The sequence below is a fragment of the Panthera onca genome, chromosome D3, assembly GCF_046562875.1.
Source record: "Panthera onca isolate mPanOnc1 chromosome D3, mPanOnc1 haplotype 2, whole genome shotgun sequence".
Classification (NCBI taxonomy): domain Eukaryota; kingdom Metazoa; phylum Chordata; class Mammalia; order Carnivora; family Felidae; genus Panthera; species Panthera onca.
In genome coordinates, this window is record NC_138350.1 from 34,781,043 (window position 1) to 34,794,943 (window position 13,901).

Consider the following 13,901-nt stretch of genomic DNA (forward strand, 5'->3'; position numbering starts at 1 on the left):
GGATGGGGAGGTGGTCCTCCTAGGCCATCCCCCCCCCATCCCCCCCAGGCAGAATTAATTCCTTTTAGGTGCTCATTCTACACGTACACATGCTATTACAACCCTTATATTGTGTTAGAATGTGACGTTTATACAGTCATCTTATTTCACAAAACCTAGTGCCAGGCACTATTCCAAGTGCTGAACAATCATTATCTTGTTTACTCCTCATAACTTACCTAGTAGGTGATTACTGCTATTCTTTTTTTTTCTCATAGGAAGAAACAGGCTCAGAGGGCACAGGTAACTTTCCCGAGGGTGTCTGGTTAGAAGGTAATGGAGGAGGATTTGAGCCAAGGAAACTGGATGCCCTTGACCTGGTCATGAACCTCTTGGGAGCATGTATGTCACATTTATGCTTGTATTCCAGCAGGCCTAGCCCAGTCCTGGGTCATTAAGACTGTTTTTGTATTTTTTAATGTTTACTTTATTTTTGAGAGAGTGTGCGAGCAGGCGGCAGAGAGATGGGGGGCAGAGGATCTGAAGCAGGCTCCGTGCTGACAGCAGCGAGCCTGATGCAGGGCTTGAACTCACCAACTGCGAGATCATGACCTGTGCCAAAATTGGATGCTAAACCGACTGAGCCCCCCAGGTGCCCCCTTAAGACTGTTTTTTATTATTATTTTTTAACTTTAAAAGATGTTTTTATTTTCGAGACAGAGAGACACAGAGCATGAGTGGGAGAGGGGCAGAGAGAGAGGGAGACATTGAATCTGAAGCAGGCTCCAGACTCTGAGCTGTCAGCACAGAGCCCAACACGGGGCTCAAACTCACGGACCGTGAGATCATGACCTGAGCTGAAGTCGGATGCTTAACCGTCTGAGCCTCCCAAGCGCCCCAAGACTGTTTTTTAAATGAACGAGCATAATATTCAAACTTGTTGATGGACCATAACTTATTAGCCTGTTTCCAAATTTCACTGTATAATTTGTGCTGCCATGAAATGTATTTTACAAATTACATTGATTTCATTGAGGTTATCGGGGGGGTCAATGCACCGAGGTGAAATGACTCAGGAAGTATAAACAGTTTTATAGGTAATTGTTTATTGCTTAATCATTCTCCAGAAATTTGGAAACTAGAATTTATAATTCCACCAGCTGTTTTTAGATGCGCCTATTTCATCAGCATATCGGATGAAATCAGACCTTTGTTTTTCTTTTAATCGTTTCAAAGTGTATTTATAGGGGACCAATGTGGGCCGTGGTTGATGAGTGATGAATTGTTCCAGGATTACCATAGGGATTATGAAGCTTGGACTCCTGGAGCCATGCTGAAGTGTATTAGCTCTCTGGGAAGTTACAGAAGCTTCTGTCATTGGAATGGAGTGGCTTCTTTCAATCTAATGGATGGAATTTGGCCTAGGAAAAACGAAGTTGGCTCGCTTTGTGTTCCTATCCCTTCCTTGTATTTTAGAAAGAGAGCATGTAAGTAGGGGAGAGGGGTGGAGGGAGGGAGAGAGAGAATCTTAAGCAGGATCCATGCTCAGTGTAGAGCCCAAAGCAGGGCTCAATCCCACTGCCCTGGGATCATGACCTGAGCCAAAATCCAAAGTCGGAGGCTCCACAGACTGAGCCACCCAGCCACCCTCTAGCCCATTCTCTTAGATTAGGTTGTTCAGCACCTGTAACTGCCTCCCCAGCCCTCCCCTCCCATCCCCATGTCTGGGGTCCTCAGTTGTCTCTCTACAGAGCCGAGCCACTTTTATTCATTGACAAATGATCGATAATAGCTCAGAAGTGCCAACTTCCTTCTGAAGGATCAGAACTTAAAAACAAAACCAATGCAACCAAATGGGAATATGAAACTTGCTGTGTGATTCTGCGCCCTGAAGGGATGGGAACCGAGAGGGAAGACCGGTTCTTCTGGTTCTCCCTGGCCCAAGGCCATTGGCAGGCCTGCTGGCCCAGCCCGAGAGGCAGCAGAATACACATGGGCCTCCTTCGGTTTTTATCTGAACAACTGGGGTATATCCTGGAGTCTGGCAGTGGGGCCCTGCAGAATCCTCAGCAGCAGATTCTAAAGCCCAGTTCTTGACGAGCAGCATACGGTGATCGCCATGGTGGAATCGCTAATAATAACAGAAGCAGAATAACCGGCCAAACCACTATCTAGGCCTCTCTGGGTCAACACAACTGCCTTTTACCAGGAAGCCTTCCAGCCTTGCCCTGTTTTTATCCTTACGTCACAGTAACCTTCTAAAAAGTAACTCTTCTGCTTTAATATCTTCCAATGGATTTTTTCCCCCCACCTAGTGGAAAATCTTAACCCTTTCCGGTGGACCACAGGGCCTCTCCCAGGCTCCCTGGTCTCTCCCTCTTGTTTTGGCCACAAGGGCCGCCTTTCGCTTCCTGCAACACACCGGGTCCATGCCCACTCCTTATCCCAACTTTGCACCGGCCCCTCTGCCCGGCTGACAGCCCGACAGCTGCTTCTTGCTCGGGCCTCTGCTCAAATGGTATCACCCCTTTACGGATGTAAAGGAATGGAACTTTCCATTACGTTCCATCACACTCACACCTGCGGGTTCACATCACTGGAACAGCAGCTCTGCACAAGGAGACACCTGTCTTCTTCTGCTCACATCTGGCGTTCGCAACTCCGAGCAGAATATCTTGCACACGGAGCACCTTGATCCTTACAGGCCTGGGAAGTAGGTGTTATTGTTGCTCTTCTTCAAATGAGTCTTCGAGAGACGGCCCAAGGTTGCGCTGCTTTAAGTGTTCAAACCAAAATTCAAATCCAGGCTTTTTTCACTCCCAGGGCCATCCTGATTCTAGTGACCCAGGATGTAGCAAAGACTCAGCGCCCTCAGATTCACTCAAACAGCCAACCAGCTCGCTTATGACACTCAGCCTGACTTCTTGCTAAACTGGTTTCCAGTGCCCATGGCATTCAAGGAAAGACATGGAAAGGACCAAATGCAGATCGAAGGAAAGCAAGATGAGCAGAATGTGTACGGGTGGCCTCGTGCAACAATTACGCTTGAAAGTTAAAGGCGCCCACGTGCCTCCATTACGTAAGTTGACTGATTCGAGTCTTAATTATTCACGGACTCTGTCCTTTTGGCAACCGGGGAATGCTTCAGGTTGCTTCGAATGACCAAACCGTTTCCTTTTAGAAATAGGCATGTTAGCATCAGCTGATAGGAGTGAATAAACAACATGTGGTCCATCCATACAATGTGCAATACAATGGAACAGTGTCCGAGTGTGAAACGAATGAAGGCCTGATAACACCCTACAGTGTGTATGCAGCTCAGGAACACTATGCTGAGTGAAAGGAGCAGGACAGAAAGGGCCACATGTTGCGTGATTCCATTTACATGAAAGATCCTCGACAGGCAAGTCCAGAGAGACTGAGAACAGATTCGTGGGTGCCAAGGGCTGGGGGCCCTGACTGCCAAATGCCTATTGCCTTTCTGGGGGGCTCCAAATGTTCTGGGATTAGACCATGCGGGTGGCTGCACAACACTGTGTACTGAGTGTCACCGAATCGTATACTCCAGAACGGTTAAAATGGTAGATTTTGTGTTAGGTGTATTTTACAATTTAAAAATAATCCATGAGTTAGAAAGTGATAAGCTGTACTTCCCAACTACTTTTTGAGCAAAAGAAATATGCTGAACTCTGGCAAGTTTAATTCAAAAGAGGCCGAAACACAAATGTACTAAATAAAAATTAGCATTGTGGAAAGCACAGGTCTTCTTGTTAAAAGCCCAGGTCGAGGGCAACTTGATGAGAAGTAGCTAGGCTGGTCGTGACCCCGTGGGCAGGGCATGCTCAGTGTGTGAGGGCTGCTCGCTGGGCTCCAGGAATCTGCTTCTGGCTCTTTCCTCAGGACATAAAAGCAAATGGCACATTGAGGATGGCTCCTGGAGACATAAACGGACACTTCCTGCGGGCCGGCCCCTGATGCTACCTGCTCTCCTTTCAGAGCCCAGCATTACCCACTTAGCTGCCTCCACAATCATTTGGACAGGAGCATAGAACAGGATTTCATCTGCTTACTGTCTTGCCTTCGCAGGAGCTGGCGCGGTTCCGCAACAAACGGACTCAAGAATCCATACGCGCAACTATTAGAGAATCGGATGGTCGGAGAAGTTCCAAACTGGCTTTCAAGGCACTGGCACCTCAAGGCTCTGGATTGTGACTGCACTTGACGCTTTGCTTACTCCGGGGTCGGCTTGCAGCCCCTTAAGCGTGTCATCGCCCTAGTCAGATGTAGTTATTACACCACTTCACAGCTCTGCTCCCACTGTTCATCCACCCAACAACCTCTCCTGCCTTCACGCTGAAATCCTGCCCTTCCTCGAGGTCCAACTCAAGCCCTACTTTACTTAGGATTTACACCATAGCATTTAAATTTTTTTTTCTTTTTTTTATGTTTATTTATTTTTGAGAAAAAGAGAGAGAGAGAGTGAGGGAGGGGTAGAAAGAGAAGGGGATAGAGGATCTCAAGTGGGCTCTACACTGACAGCAGAGAGCCGGATGCGGATCTCGAACTCATGAACTGTGAGATCGTGACTTGGGTTGAAGTCGGAAGCTCAACCAACTGAGCCACCCAGGCGCCCCTATACCACAGCATTTTAGCATTTTGGTGCAATGCTTTGGAATTTTATCTCCTCCAACCAGATAGCACGTTCTCTGTGATGACCAGACCTCTCCTTTTAACTCTGGGCTGCCCTGCGGTCGTATACAGCCTTCACTGTCTGCTAGGCACCTTCCCCTCTATCCTGCTAACCCCCTGGTTCTCCTTTGCTGGGTAAATGTGTCACCGATTGGCTCAGGGCAACACGTGTGAGTTTCAGGAGACATAGATTTGTCATTCCTGGGGCTTTTTGCTGGAGCTACCGGGAAGAGATCTTCTTTCTCCAGGAGTTGGGAAACTCTTCCGGGGGAGTCGCCGGGGACCCTTGCAGCTGGCTCTTGGGGTAAAGCCGTACAGAGGGGAGCAGAGCCAGGAGACAGAGCAGACCCCTGATGGCACCATTGGAGGCTCTGGCTTGTGACTGCACCCAATGCTAGCTAGCACTTTCCCAGCTATGAGTACCAACAACTCCCCCTCTTCCTGCTGGGTGGTTGCTTCCAACTGGAGAAATGCTAATGCACCTTCCAGCATTTACTGTGGGCACAGGGTAGGCACGAAAGCCATATTTGTTTGCAGCCGAATATTTTTTGCATTGAAATGGTTATTGTGGTAAAATACACATAACATTCGCCATTTTGATCCCTTGAAGCGTAGAGCTCAGTGGCACTAAGGACATTCATATTGTTGTGCAACCATCACCACGATCTGTTTCTGGAACTTCATCTTCCCAAACAGAAACTGTACCCATGAAACACTAAGTCCCTGTTCTTTCCTCTCCCCAACCCCTGGTAACCTTTATTTTACTTTTGGTAATGTTACTATGTAATGTGATTACTTCAGGTATTTCATATAAGGGGAGTCATACACTATTTATTACTTTTGTGACTGGCTTATTTCCCTTCACGGCCTTGAGATTCGCGCATGTGGCAGGAGGCATGTGCCACAGTTTCCTTCCTTTCTAAGGCTGAACAGTAGCCCAGTGTATGTGTAGACCACATCTTGTTTACCATTCATTCACCGATTTGGCATTCCGGCTGTTTTCCACCGTTTGGCTTTGTGGATAATGCTGCTATGACAGGGGAGGACAGATATCCGTTCAGGTCCCAGCTTTCAGTTCTTCTGGGCCTACGGCCACAACTGCGGGATCGTAGATCATCTTGCTGAACTTCAGGAACCGCCGTTTTCCACAGTGGCTGCACCATTCTGTATCCCCAGCAATACTGCACCAGGGTTCCAGCGTCCCCACGTCCTCACCAACAGTTGGTATTTTCCATTCGGGGGGAAAATATTTAGCTTAAAGATGGAACTTTGGTCACATGGGAACACAACTTACTCTGTTGGCCAGTCTAGAGAACAGCACCGCCGGGTCAACGGAACACCGAGGCCAGAAGCTTCGGCCTGACGTAGTTCTTACCCTCTTTGGAAGCATCGCATCACCACCTTGCAGACCCCTAGTGGGTCGCACACTGACAGGCTGGGCTACATCTCATGAGGCAACATCATCCTGGTGATTCGCCACGCCCGCTTTCTCAAGCTGGGGAGAGGCAGAGAGGCCGGGCACCTTCCGGCTTGTGGGTAAGTTTCCTCACACCCGCCACCATATTTTCAACAAGAACGAAGGTGCCTTTCATCAACCTCAGGGCACTCTTACGGGGAACAGGGAAGATGCGGCGTGTCACGCACGTGCCGTGTGTCCCCAGGGAGATGTGCTGGCCGCTGTTGCCTTTTTTACATGACCTCCCCTCCCCCTCCTTCCCCTGGCTCCGGAAAGCTGTCAGCTTGAGCCCTTAGGAAGGGATGGAGGGCACGTGAAACACGAGGTCCCGGAACAGGCTGCCATCTTGTAAAGGCTTTATTTGCACTTCATCATTGTCTCACACAGACTCCGAGGCACGATCCTTTGATCCAGTTTGGTACCCTTTTCGTAGTGCTTTTCCTTAAACAAGAAAATTTGGGGCAAACACTGTATACTGCCAGTTCATCTTTAACAATAATTTAAAAATGCCACTGCCGTTGTGTCTCAATGCAAGAGGACAACGATAAAAGTACAGTATGAGGGATTCACAACGTGTTACGGTGGGACAGAGGACTCACACTTATGCGATGGTTGAGACCACACAGCAGTGTATGTACATGCACCCCAGTGCTTCGAACCCAAAGACGTGCAAGTCGAGTAGAGTATGTGGATTATACAGCGAATTCGGTAAGCCCAGCTGAGGACTCTGTACCTTTGCAAAAATGCTGACGTGTACCCCCTCCTGTAGAGAGGATATCTGTCTCGTCGACTGGCTTCATGGCTTTTTCACTACAAAAAGTTCACTGAATCACACAGTCTGAAGCATTTCAAAAATTCTTAAAAAACAAGAACACTGACAAAACAATATTAACTTAAAACACTCTAATTCAACGTGGAAAGAAACCAAACCGAAATGTAACAGTGCAAATTTAACAGAGAGGCAGTCAGTATTGAGAGCAAGGGTGTTCAGAATCTCTTAAAATGTACACCTTTAAAACTTTTATTTTTTAAATTTATTTATATCTTCCCTAGCTTTTTTTGTTTGTTTGTTTAATATACTGTGTGTAAAAAAGATGGAGACAAAAATAGTTTTCTGAGCTATGAAAAAAATTAAGTTATTACAGGCACGTTTACGGTTTCGTTCTAGAAACATCTCAGGTTCACAGGTTGGACATTCAGCAGCTGTGTGTGTTTTAAGAAACATTCTTTGACCTTGGGAAAGCTGGATCCCTCCTTGTGGGCGGAGCTTGGTTGATGACGACGGTGTGGTTACGCAAATCGCGGGGAATCAGTCCCCAATAACCCATGCAAACTTGCACTCTCGTCACAGGTATGACTTCTCCCCGGGCGGCTCCTCTTCTCCGAGCTCCTCCAAGGAGGCTGGGTCTCCGGGTGACTGAGCCGCTGAGGCAGTGGGGGAATGTGAGGCCCAACGGGACGGAGGGCGACGGTTTGCTGGTCTCTCGGGCCTGGAGAAGCAGGGTTCTAGGGATGGAGCTAGTGCGGAACAAGGTAGTTCCTTCAAAGCCGAGAAAGAAAAAGACACGGTTACTCGGGCTGACAACGCCTTGCTGGGACGACTCTCCCCACACACTTCTCAACAGACTCGGGTTAAATGCAATGGACCAGGGGTAACTTCAAAATGTTCTAGCGTGCTGGGAGAGAATAACTTTAAATGGCAAGTGAAAAGTTCAACACGGATGATCAATGACACAGTAATGAGAACATACCAAATTATGATCAAAATATGGCGACGCCATGAGATGGGTATGTTTGTGCAGCATCTTCAGAATTGGGCTGGAGCCTCTGCAGGGTGGGGAAAGCCACAGGCCACCTGGTCATATCCTGACCCAGCTGACCCCATCGTTTTGGACCCCCCGAATGATCTATTAGCCACAGTGACCTGGCCCTAAGAGGCCAGCCTCCCTGTGCTTTGGTCTGTTGGAGGCCCATGAAGAGACAGATGATTTATCCAGCTATGTTAACAACGAGACTCACCTCGACGTGAACTCTGCTAGTGTTTATTCCCAATAGACTGGCAGTGGGTTCAACAAACCCCCATGGCAAAAAAGGCTGCGGGCAGAAATTTTAACTTCGGTCTAGTTGTCTCTAATGGCTGTTCCTTGCTGCAGCACTTAAAAAAGTGGCATCAGAGCGTGCTTGTGCTTCTGTCACAGGCATCCTACGCCCTCGGAGAACAGATCCTGCAGGACACGCCCAACCATGGTGCAAACCCCCTATACCACTTCTTCTCCAGGGCTGCTCTTCCTTTTCTGGTGTTAACGAACGTGGAGCTACTTGTCCCTAGTCTGCAGGACAGGAGACACGGGTGCCCAAACTTGGAACATGCTGGCGCACGGAAAGGCGGTGGCGGTGTGCAGAGACAGTGAGTCCCACAGGGCGGAACCCGTCCGCCCCCGTGACACTCACATAAGAAAAAGCTGAGATGGCAAACCACTGCGATGAAGAATGACAGAGATCACAGACTCTCAGAGCCGGTCAGGAAAGGCGTCGGAGGAGTGACAGAGATGCGACAAGCAAGGGCAGAGGCCAGGATGAGGAAGGTTAATCCGCGGAGCAGGGGAGTGACAGTGGGGAAGAGACTGGTGGGCGATGTGGATGGGCGACGTGAGGAGGAGGGGGAGCACCGGCCTGGTGCTTCTGGAAGAGCGATGGCGTGAGGTGGTCCCTGCCTCCCTGTGGGCTCGGCAGAAAATGGCGTTAACCTTGGAGACCACTCCTAGACGTTTCCTGCCTCTTTGTGACCGCACGTGTTATAGGACAGGATGGGGAAGCCTTGATTAGCAAAGCACTGTGCTGATGGGAGCCATGACAACCAGAAAGACCTCGCCCACGAAACGGCCTGAAATAGCTGAAATGCAAACTAGGCAGGGTGAGCTGTCCTCACCTCACCTCAGCCCTGTGCACGGGGGTGGGGGTGGGGGGATGCATGGCTTGGGAGATCTGCCACTGATTTGTCTTTTGGTGTCTCTGCTCCCCGCATTATAAGAGTTGGGTGTGGGAGTGTGTGTTGCGTACTGTTTGCACTGTGTGTGTTGTTTAGCGTCTAAGCGTATTGGGTATGTATGCTGTATGTGCGGCATCGTGTTGTGTAGGCGTGTTGTGTTGTACTGCTGTATATGCGTGCACATTGTGTATGTGTGTGTTGTACGTGTATGGACGTATGCTGTGTATATGTGCATCGTGTGGCATCTTGTATACAGGAGCGTCGTGTGCTGTGTATGGGTAGGAGTGTGTTGGGTGTGTTACACGTGGGGGCAGCGTTGGGTGTGTTACACGTGTTGAATCCTGGTGTGGCTGCTGCTATAGGGTTCTTCCAACACCCCTGCAGCCTGGAGGGCTTTTTATTAGACGGCGTGACACGACTTCTTCACTAGCATCTGGTTGCAAGCCCCTACAGGAAGAAACGTGTGACCACGAGTTCAGGGGAATGAACTTTGTCTTTCGTAACACGCTAGCACATGCAAGCAAACGATCCTGTCCTTCTCAGGGAGGCCCCTGCCACGGGCGATGTGACCTTTTATCTTTGGAGCATGCTTTTAGTCTTGGAGGGGGCCAGCTGCACTTTTGGATTTAGCAGTCCGAGCGCTCGAGTGGCCCTGAAGGCAACTCTGTGAGACTGTACTTTGGAGCAAGTGATGCTTTTGTTGTTGAGTCATCCGACAAATATTAATTGAGCGCTTACTATGTCACTTACGGTGACCACCCGGAAGGACAAGATACGTTTGGATTTATTCCTTCTGAGGTGGTTGTAGAAAAACAGGGAAACGCCCCATCGCGTTATGGTCACCCCTCGTTTTGGCATCTGGTGGTGTATGTGTGCCTGCAAAATACCAGCGAGCAGATGCAGGCCGACTGGGAAAATACGTGGCTCACAGACCCCCGCAGGCTAGGCCTCTGTGACGGAGACAGTGCCCTCTCCAGCCAGGATCCCTGTACCCCTGGAAGCATACTGGCTGCAAACTGCACAGGACAGTGGAAATCTCAGCAGCATCCCTGCAACCGTCGGGCACAGTGAGCAGTCGGCACTCGTGAGCAAATGGGAAGGTCTACGCCTGTCAGTCTGTCCCTGAAGATGAACGCCAGGCCAGCGCAGGCGGTGGGCTCTACGGACAGGGAAGATCTACCTGGCATGATCTGGCCTTGCTTCTGAGTGTCAGATACCAACCCCGAGTTACACAAGTGACCTTTCCAGACGGTGTGCAGCGAAGGTAGAAAGCACTTACGGCGTGAGGCAGGCAGGGCTAGAGTCCCCAGGGGGCAGTTAGTAAGACAGTTTGGTTCTGGACGGAACAGACAGAGAAAAGAAAAGAAAAGCAAGTGGGTTGGAAAGTATTTTTTAAAAAAAGAAGAACAGTAAAGGTTTCAAGTCAACAAGCCCAGTGGCAGTTCCAGGGACGGCTACGAGGAGACACGCGAGGGCTGCAGAAGCGGACAGGTGCACGCCCGGTTACGCACGTCTCGCTCTGCATGGGTCTAGTCGGTCCAGAGCGCAGAGGGACGCTCACCATGGAACAGCAACAGACCTCTCCCTCCTTTCTGCTCTTCCCTGATTTGCCCTTCCGCATTTCAGACACCCGTCGGTGTGCCGAGAGAGAGAAATCACACGACTGCTGTATTCGAAACAGAGCATTAACGGCTGTTTGTTTTAGTCACAATGATCACGTGACCGCTGCTCACACTGAAGATTTCCTCTGGTATGTTCCACTAGACACGGGAGGGAAGAACAGCACTGCATTTCCAGATTATTCTTTTCCTTCACAGAGAATGCTTCTCTGCAAGGTAGAACTGGAGCCATGGCTTCAAGGGAAAAAGAGGACAAATAGAGGCGCCTGGGTGGCTCAGTCGGTTGGGCGTCCGACTTCGGCTCAGGTCATGATCTAACAGCTCTAACGTCAGACTCTGTGCTGACAGCTTAGAGCCTGGAGCCTGCTTTGGATTCTGTGTCTCCCTCTCTCTTTGCCCCTCCCCTGCTCATGCTCTGTCTGTCTCTCCTTCTCTCCCAAAAGATAAATCAACATTAAAAAAATTGTTTAAAAAATCAATAAAAAAAGAGGGAAAACAGAGACATGGGGTGGAAGCAAGAAAAGACAGGGAGATTTCCCATCATGCCTCCGGCCGGGGAAGCCCACATCCTCCCCCTCCCTTGTGCAGGCGTCTGAGGGAACATTCAGGGAAGGGTCCACAGAGCGGGGTGCTCAGGGCAGGCTGGCAATCAGCATTAGTCCTGGTGATTTGGAAATGAAAGCCCGGAACTACTTACTACATAAAGGGGTTTCAATGGGCCGAATACAGTAAGTCAATTCAGACAAGGACTAATTCCACTGGAATCTAGAACACGCAAAATTCCAACCGAAAAGGGAAAAGAGCCTGCAAACATTTAATCTCTGCCAGTGAGTGTTCCACACAGGTTCTGAATCCCCAAAAATGTGCTGTGCTCCCTACCAATTGGCCAATCACCTGTTTGCAGCAAGCTCAGCCAGGGAGAAGAAAATCTAAATGGGAACTTTATATACGACCAGAGGGGCAAGGGGCGGGCATAGCTCTGTGCTGATAAAACCATTTTCATGCCTTAGAACTGTGATTTACCCATGAAGCAGTTGTCCTTCTATTATCATAGACGGCTTGGAGCATTCACTGCAACTCAGAGCCCTTTTTGGTTCTTAAAAATTAATTTCTAGTTACTAATATTACTGGGCACTGCAGACATATCCAGTTAATGCTCTGGGACAGAGCCTAATTTCAACTGATTCCTCCAGAGCCCTAAGAAGGTAGGACATTCCCACAAATAAACTCTCTGCAGTAGTGAGTCAGAGTCACTTACCTGAGGGCCCTGGAAGGATGGGGGTTAACAGAAGCCCGCAGCAGACACAATTTGTCACCCGAGAACACTCAACCATGGTATTTGTTCTTGTCAATACTATCAACTACCAATACAACAACTATCACAGAGCCTCATATGTTTGAAACATGGCCGATATGCTATCAATATTGAGTTGAATGAAAGACATTGCCATTTCTGTAGGTCGCTGGCAATTTGACATGGTTTGACCTACCTCAGATTTAAACTCTGCATTCTGGGTTGAATACTCCTTGGTGGGTTAGACTGGGAACCATCCTTCTCCCCCAGAGGGAAATGGGGGGCGGTAGACGATACAGGAGATACACCTGCCCCTTCTCCTCGCCTGGGAAGCCAGGGCTGCCTGGGCTATGGCAGCAGAGCAGTGGGGTAGCCCAGGGAGCGTATTTCTCTCCCCTCGGACCCATGCCGTCTGCAGGGGCTGCCTTGCTTGGAGAATGGGTATGGGTATCTGGATTGCACGCTGTGGAGTCCGTCCATCCAGGCTGGTGGTGAGTGAGCCTCACCCTCAAGTCTGCACGTGGGCTCACTGGCCGAACAGTGTCTCACTGAGGGTGGAGAGCACGTGCTTCCTCACGGCATGAGGCTGGCACCCTCACCCTTCCAGTCCCAACATCACCGTCAGGTTTTGTTTTGTTTTGCTCATTCTTGAAGTGGAAACGAGGCGGAAATGAGGATTGTTTTTTTTTTAACGTGATTTGGTATGGACATACTATATGTGAACACGCATCGGAACAAAATTCAGGGGTGCCTGGGTGGCTCAGTGAGTGTCTGACTCTTGATTTTGGCTCAGGTCATGATCTCACAATTTGGGAGTTTGCGCCCCACGTCGGGCTCTGCGCTGAGCGTGAAGCCTGCTTGGGATTCTCTCTCCCTCCGCCCCTCTCCCGCCAGTGAGATAAATAAATAAATAATATTTTGAGATAATCAAAATAAATAAAATAAACTTAAGTAAAAAAGAACAAAACTCAGGGGCATCTGGGTGGCTCAGTAGGATAAGTATCCGGCTTCAGTTCAGGTCATGATCTCGCAGTTTGTGGGCTCAAGCCCTGCGTCGGGCTCTGTGCCGACAGCAGAGTCTGGAGCCTGCTTTGGATTCTGTGTCTCCCCCTCTCTCTGCCCCTCCCATGCTTGTGCTCTGTCTCTCTCTCTCTCAAAAATAAATAAACATTAAAAAAATGTTTTAAAAAAGAACAAAATTCAAGGTCGACTGATTGGGGAGTGTTAAGGGAGATGTAATAATAATCGCGTAATAGTAACAGCTGACATTATGTGTGGTCATATATAACATGATGATAATAAGTGAGGCAAAGGGGAACAGTAACAATCACATTGTCTGAAGACAGGATTTTGATCATATCTGTCTGTCTCACCTGGTTACTGCTAGAGAGATTCATGGTTGCAGAGGGTACGGAATTTGGGGGGACACAGAGGACTGCTATTCTGTACTGAAGCCAGCACTGGAACCCAGACATTCTCATACGTTCCTGCCGAAGGACGTTCTAGCATCCACGCCACCACACCCTCTCTGGCACACTTCTTGTGTTACCGTGGCTAAAGATCTGGATGGAGCACACACTTCACACACACACACATTTCTAGGACACAAATTCACAGAGAAAGAGGGCGAATTATAACCCTCCCCCTCCCCCCCCCCCCCCCCGCTCCACCCCGTGAAAAGCCCAGATGGACAGATGAGCATCCATCACTTAGACCAGGTGAGAGAACCTGAATCAAACCCTGAGCTGTGTCTTTAAGAGAAGTTCATTTTACTGTCCTCAGAAGATCGCTGAGGACAATAATAAGAACTTTTCTTTAGAAGTGGCTCGGGGCCTGTGTTTCTGCCTATTCCAGTCTCCCATAAACTCTGTATCT

General features: G+C 49.1%; 1 protein-coding gene across 6 annotated transcripts in view; it reads right to left on the minus strand.

Annotated features, from left to right (window-relative positions):
- Positions 1–1,063: 1,063 nt before the first annotated feature.
- MTCL1 (microtubule crosslinking factor 1) overlaps positions 1,064–13,901 on the minus strand; it is a 135,347-nt gene continuing 122,509 nt past the window's right edge. For 4 of the 6 annotated variants that reach the window (XM_078435418.2, XM_078435417.2, XM_060613267.3 and 1 more), the window contains one exon: positions 1,064–7,664. In XM_078435418.2, coding sequence (XP_078291544.2) covers positions 7,470–7,664 — 195 coding nt within the window. In that variant the 3' untranslated portion in view covers positions 1,064–7,469. Of the gene's footprint in view, positions 7,665–10,392; positions 10,450–13,901 lie in introns of all 6 variants that reach the window. The other 2 variants (XM_060613272.3, XM_060613273.3) reach the window with 1 other exon arrangement.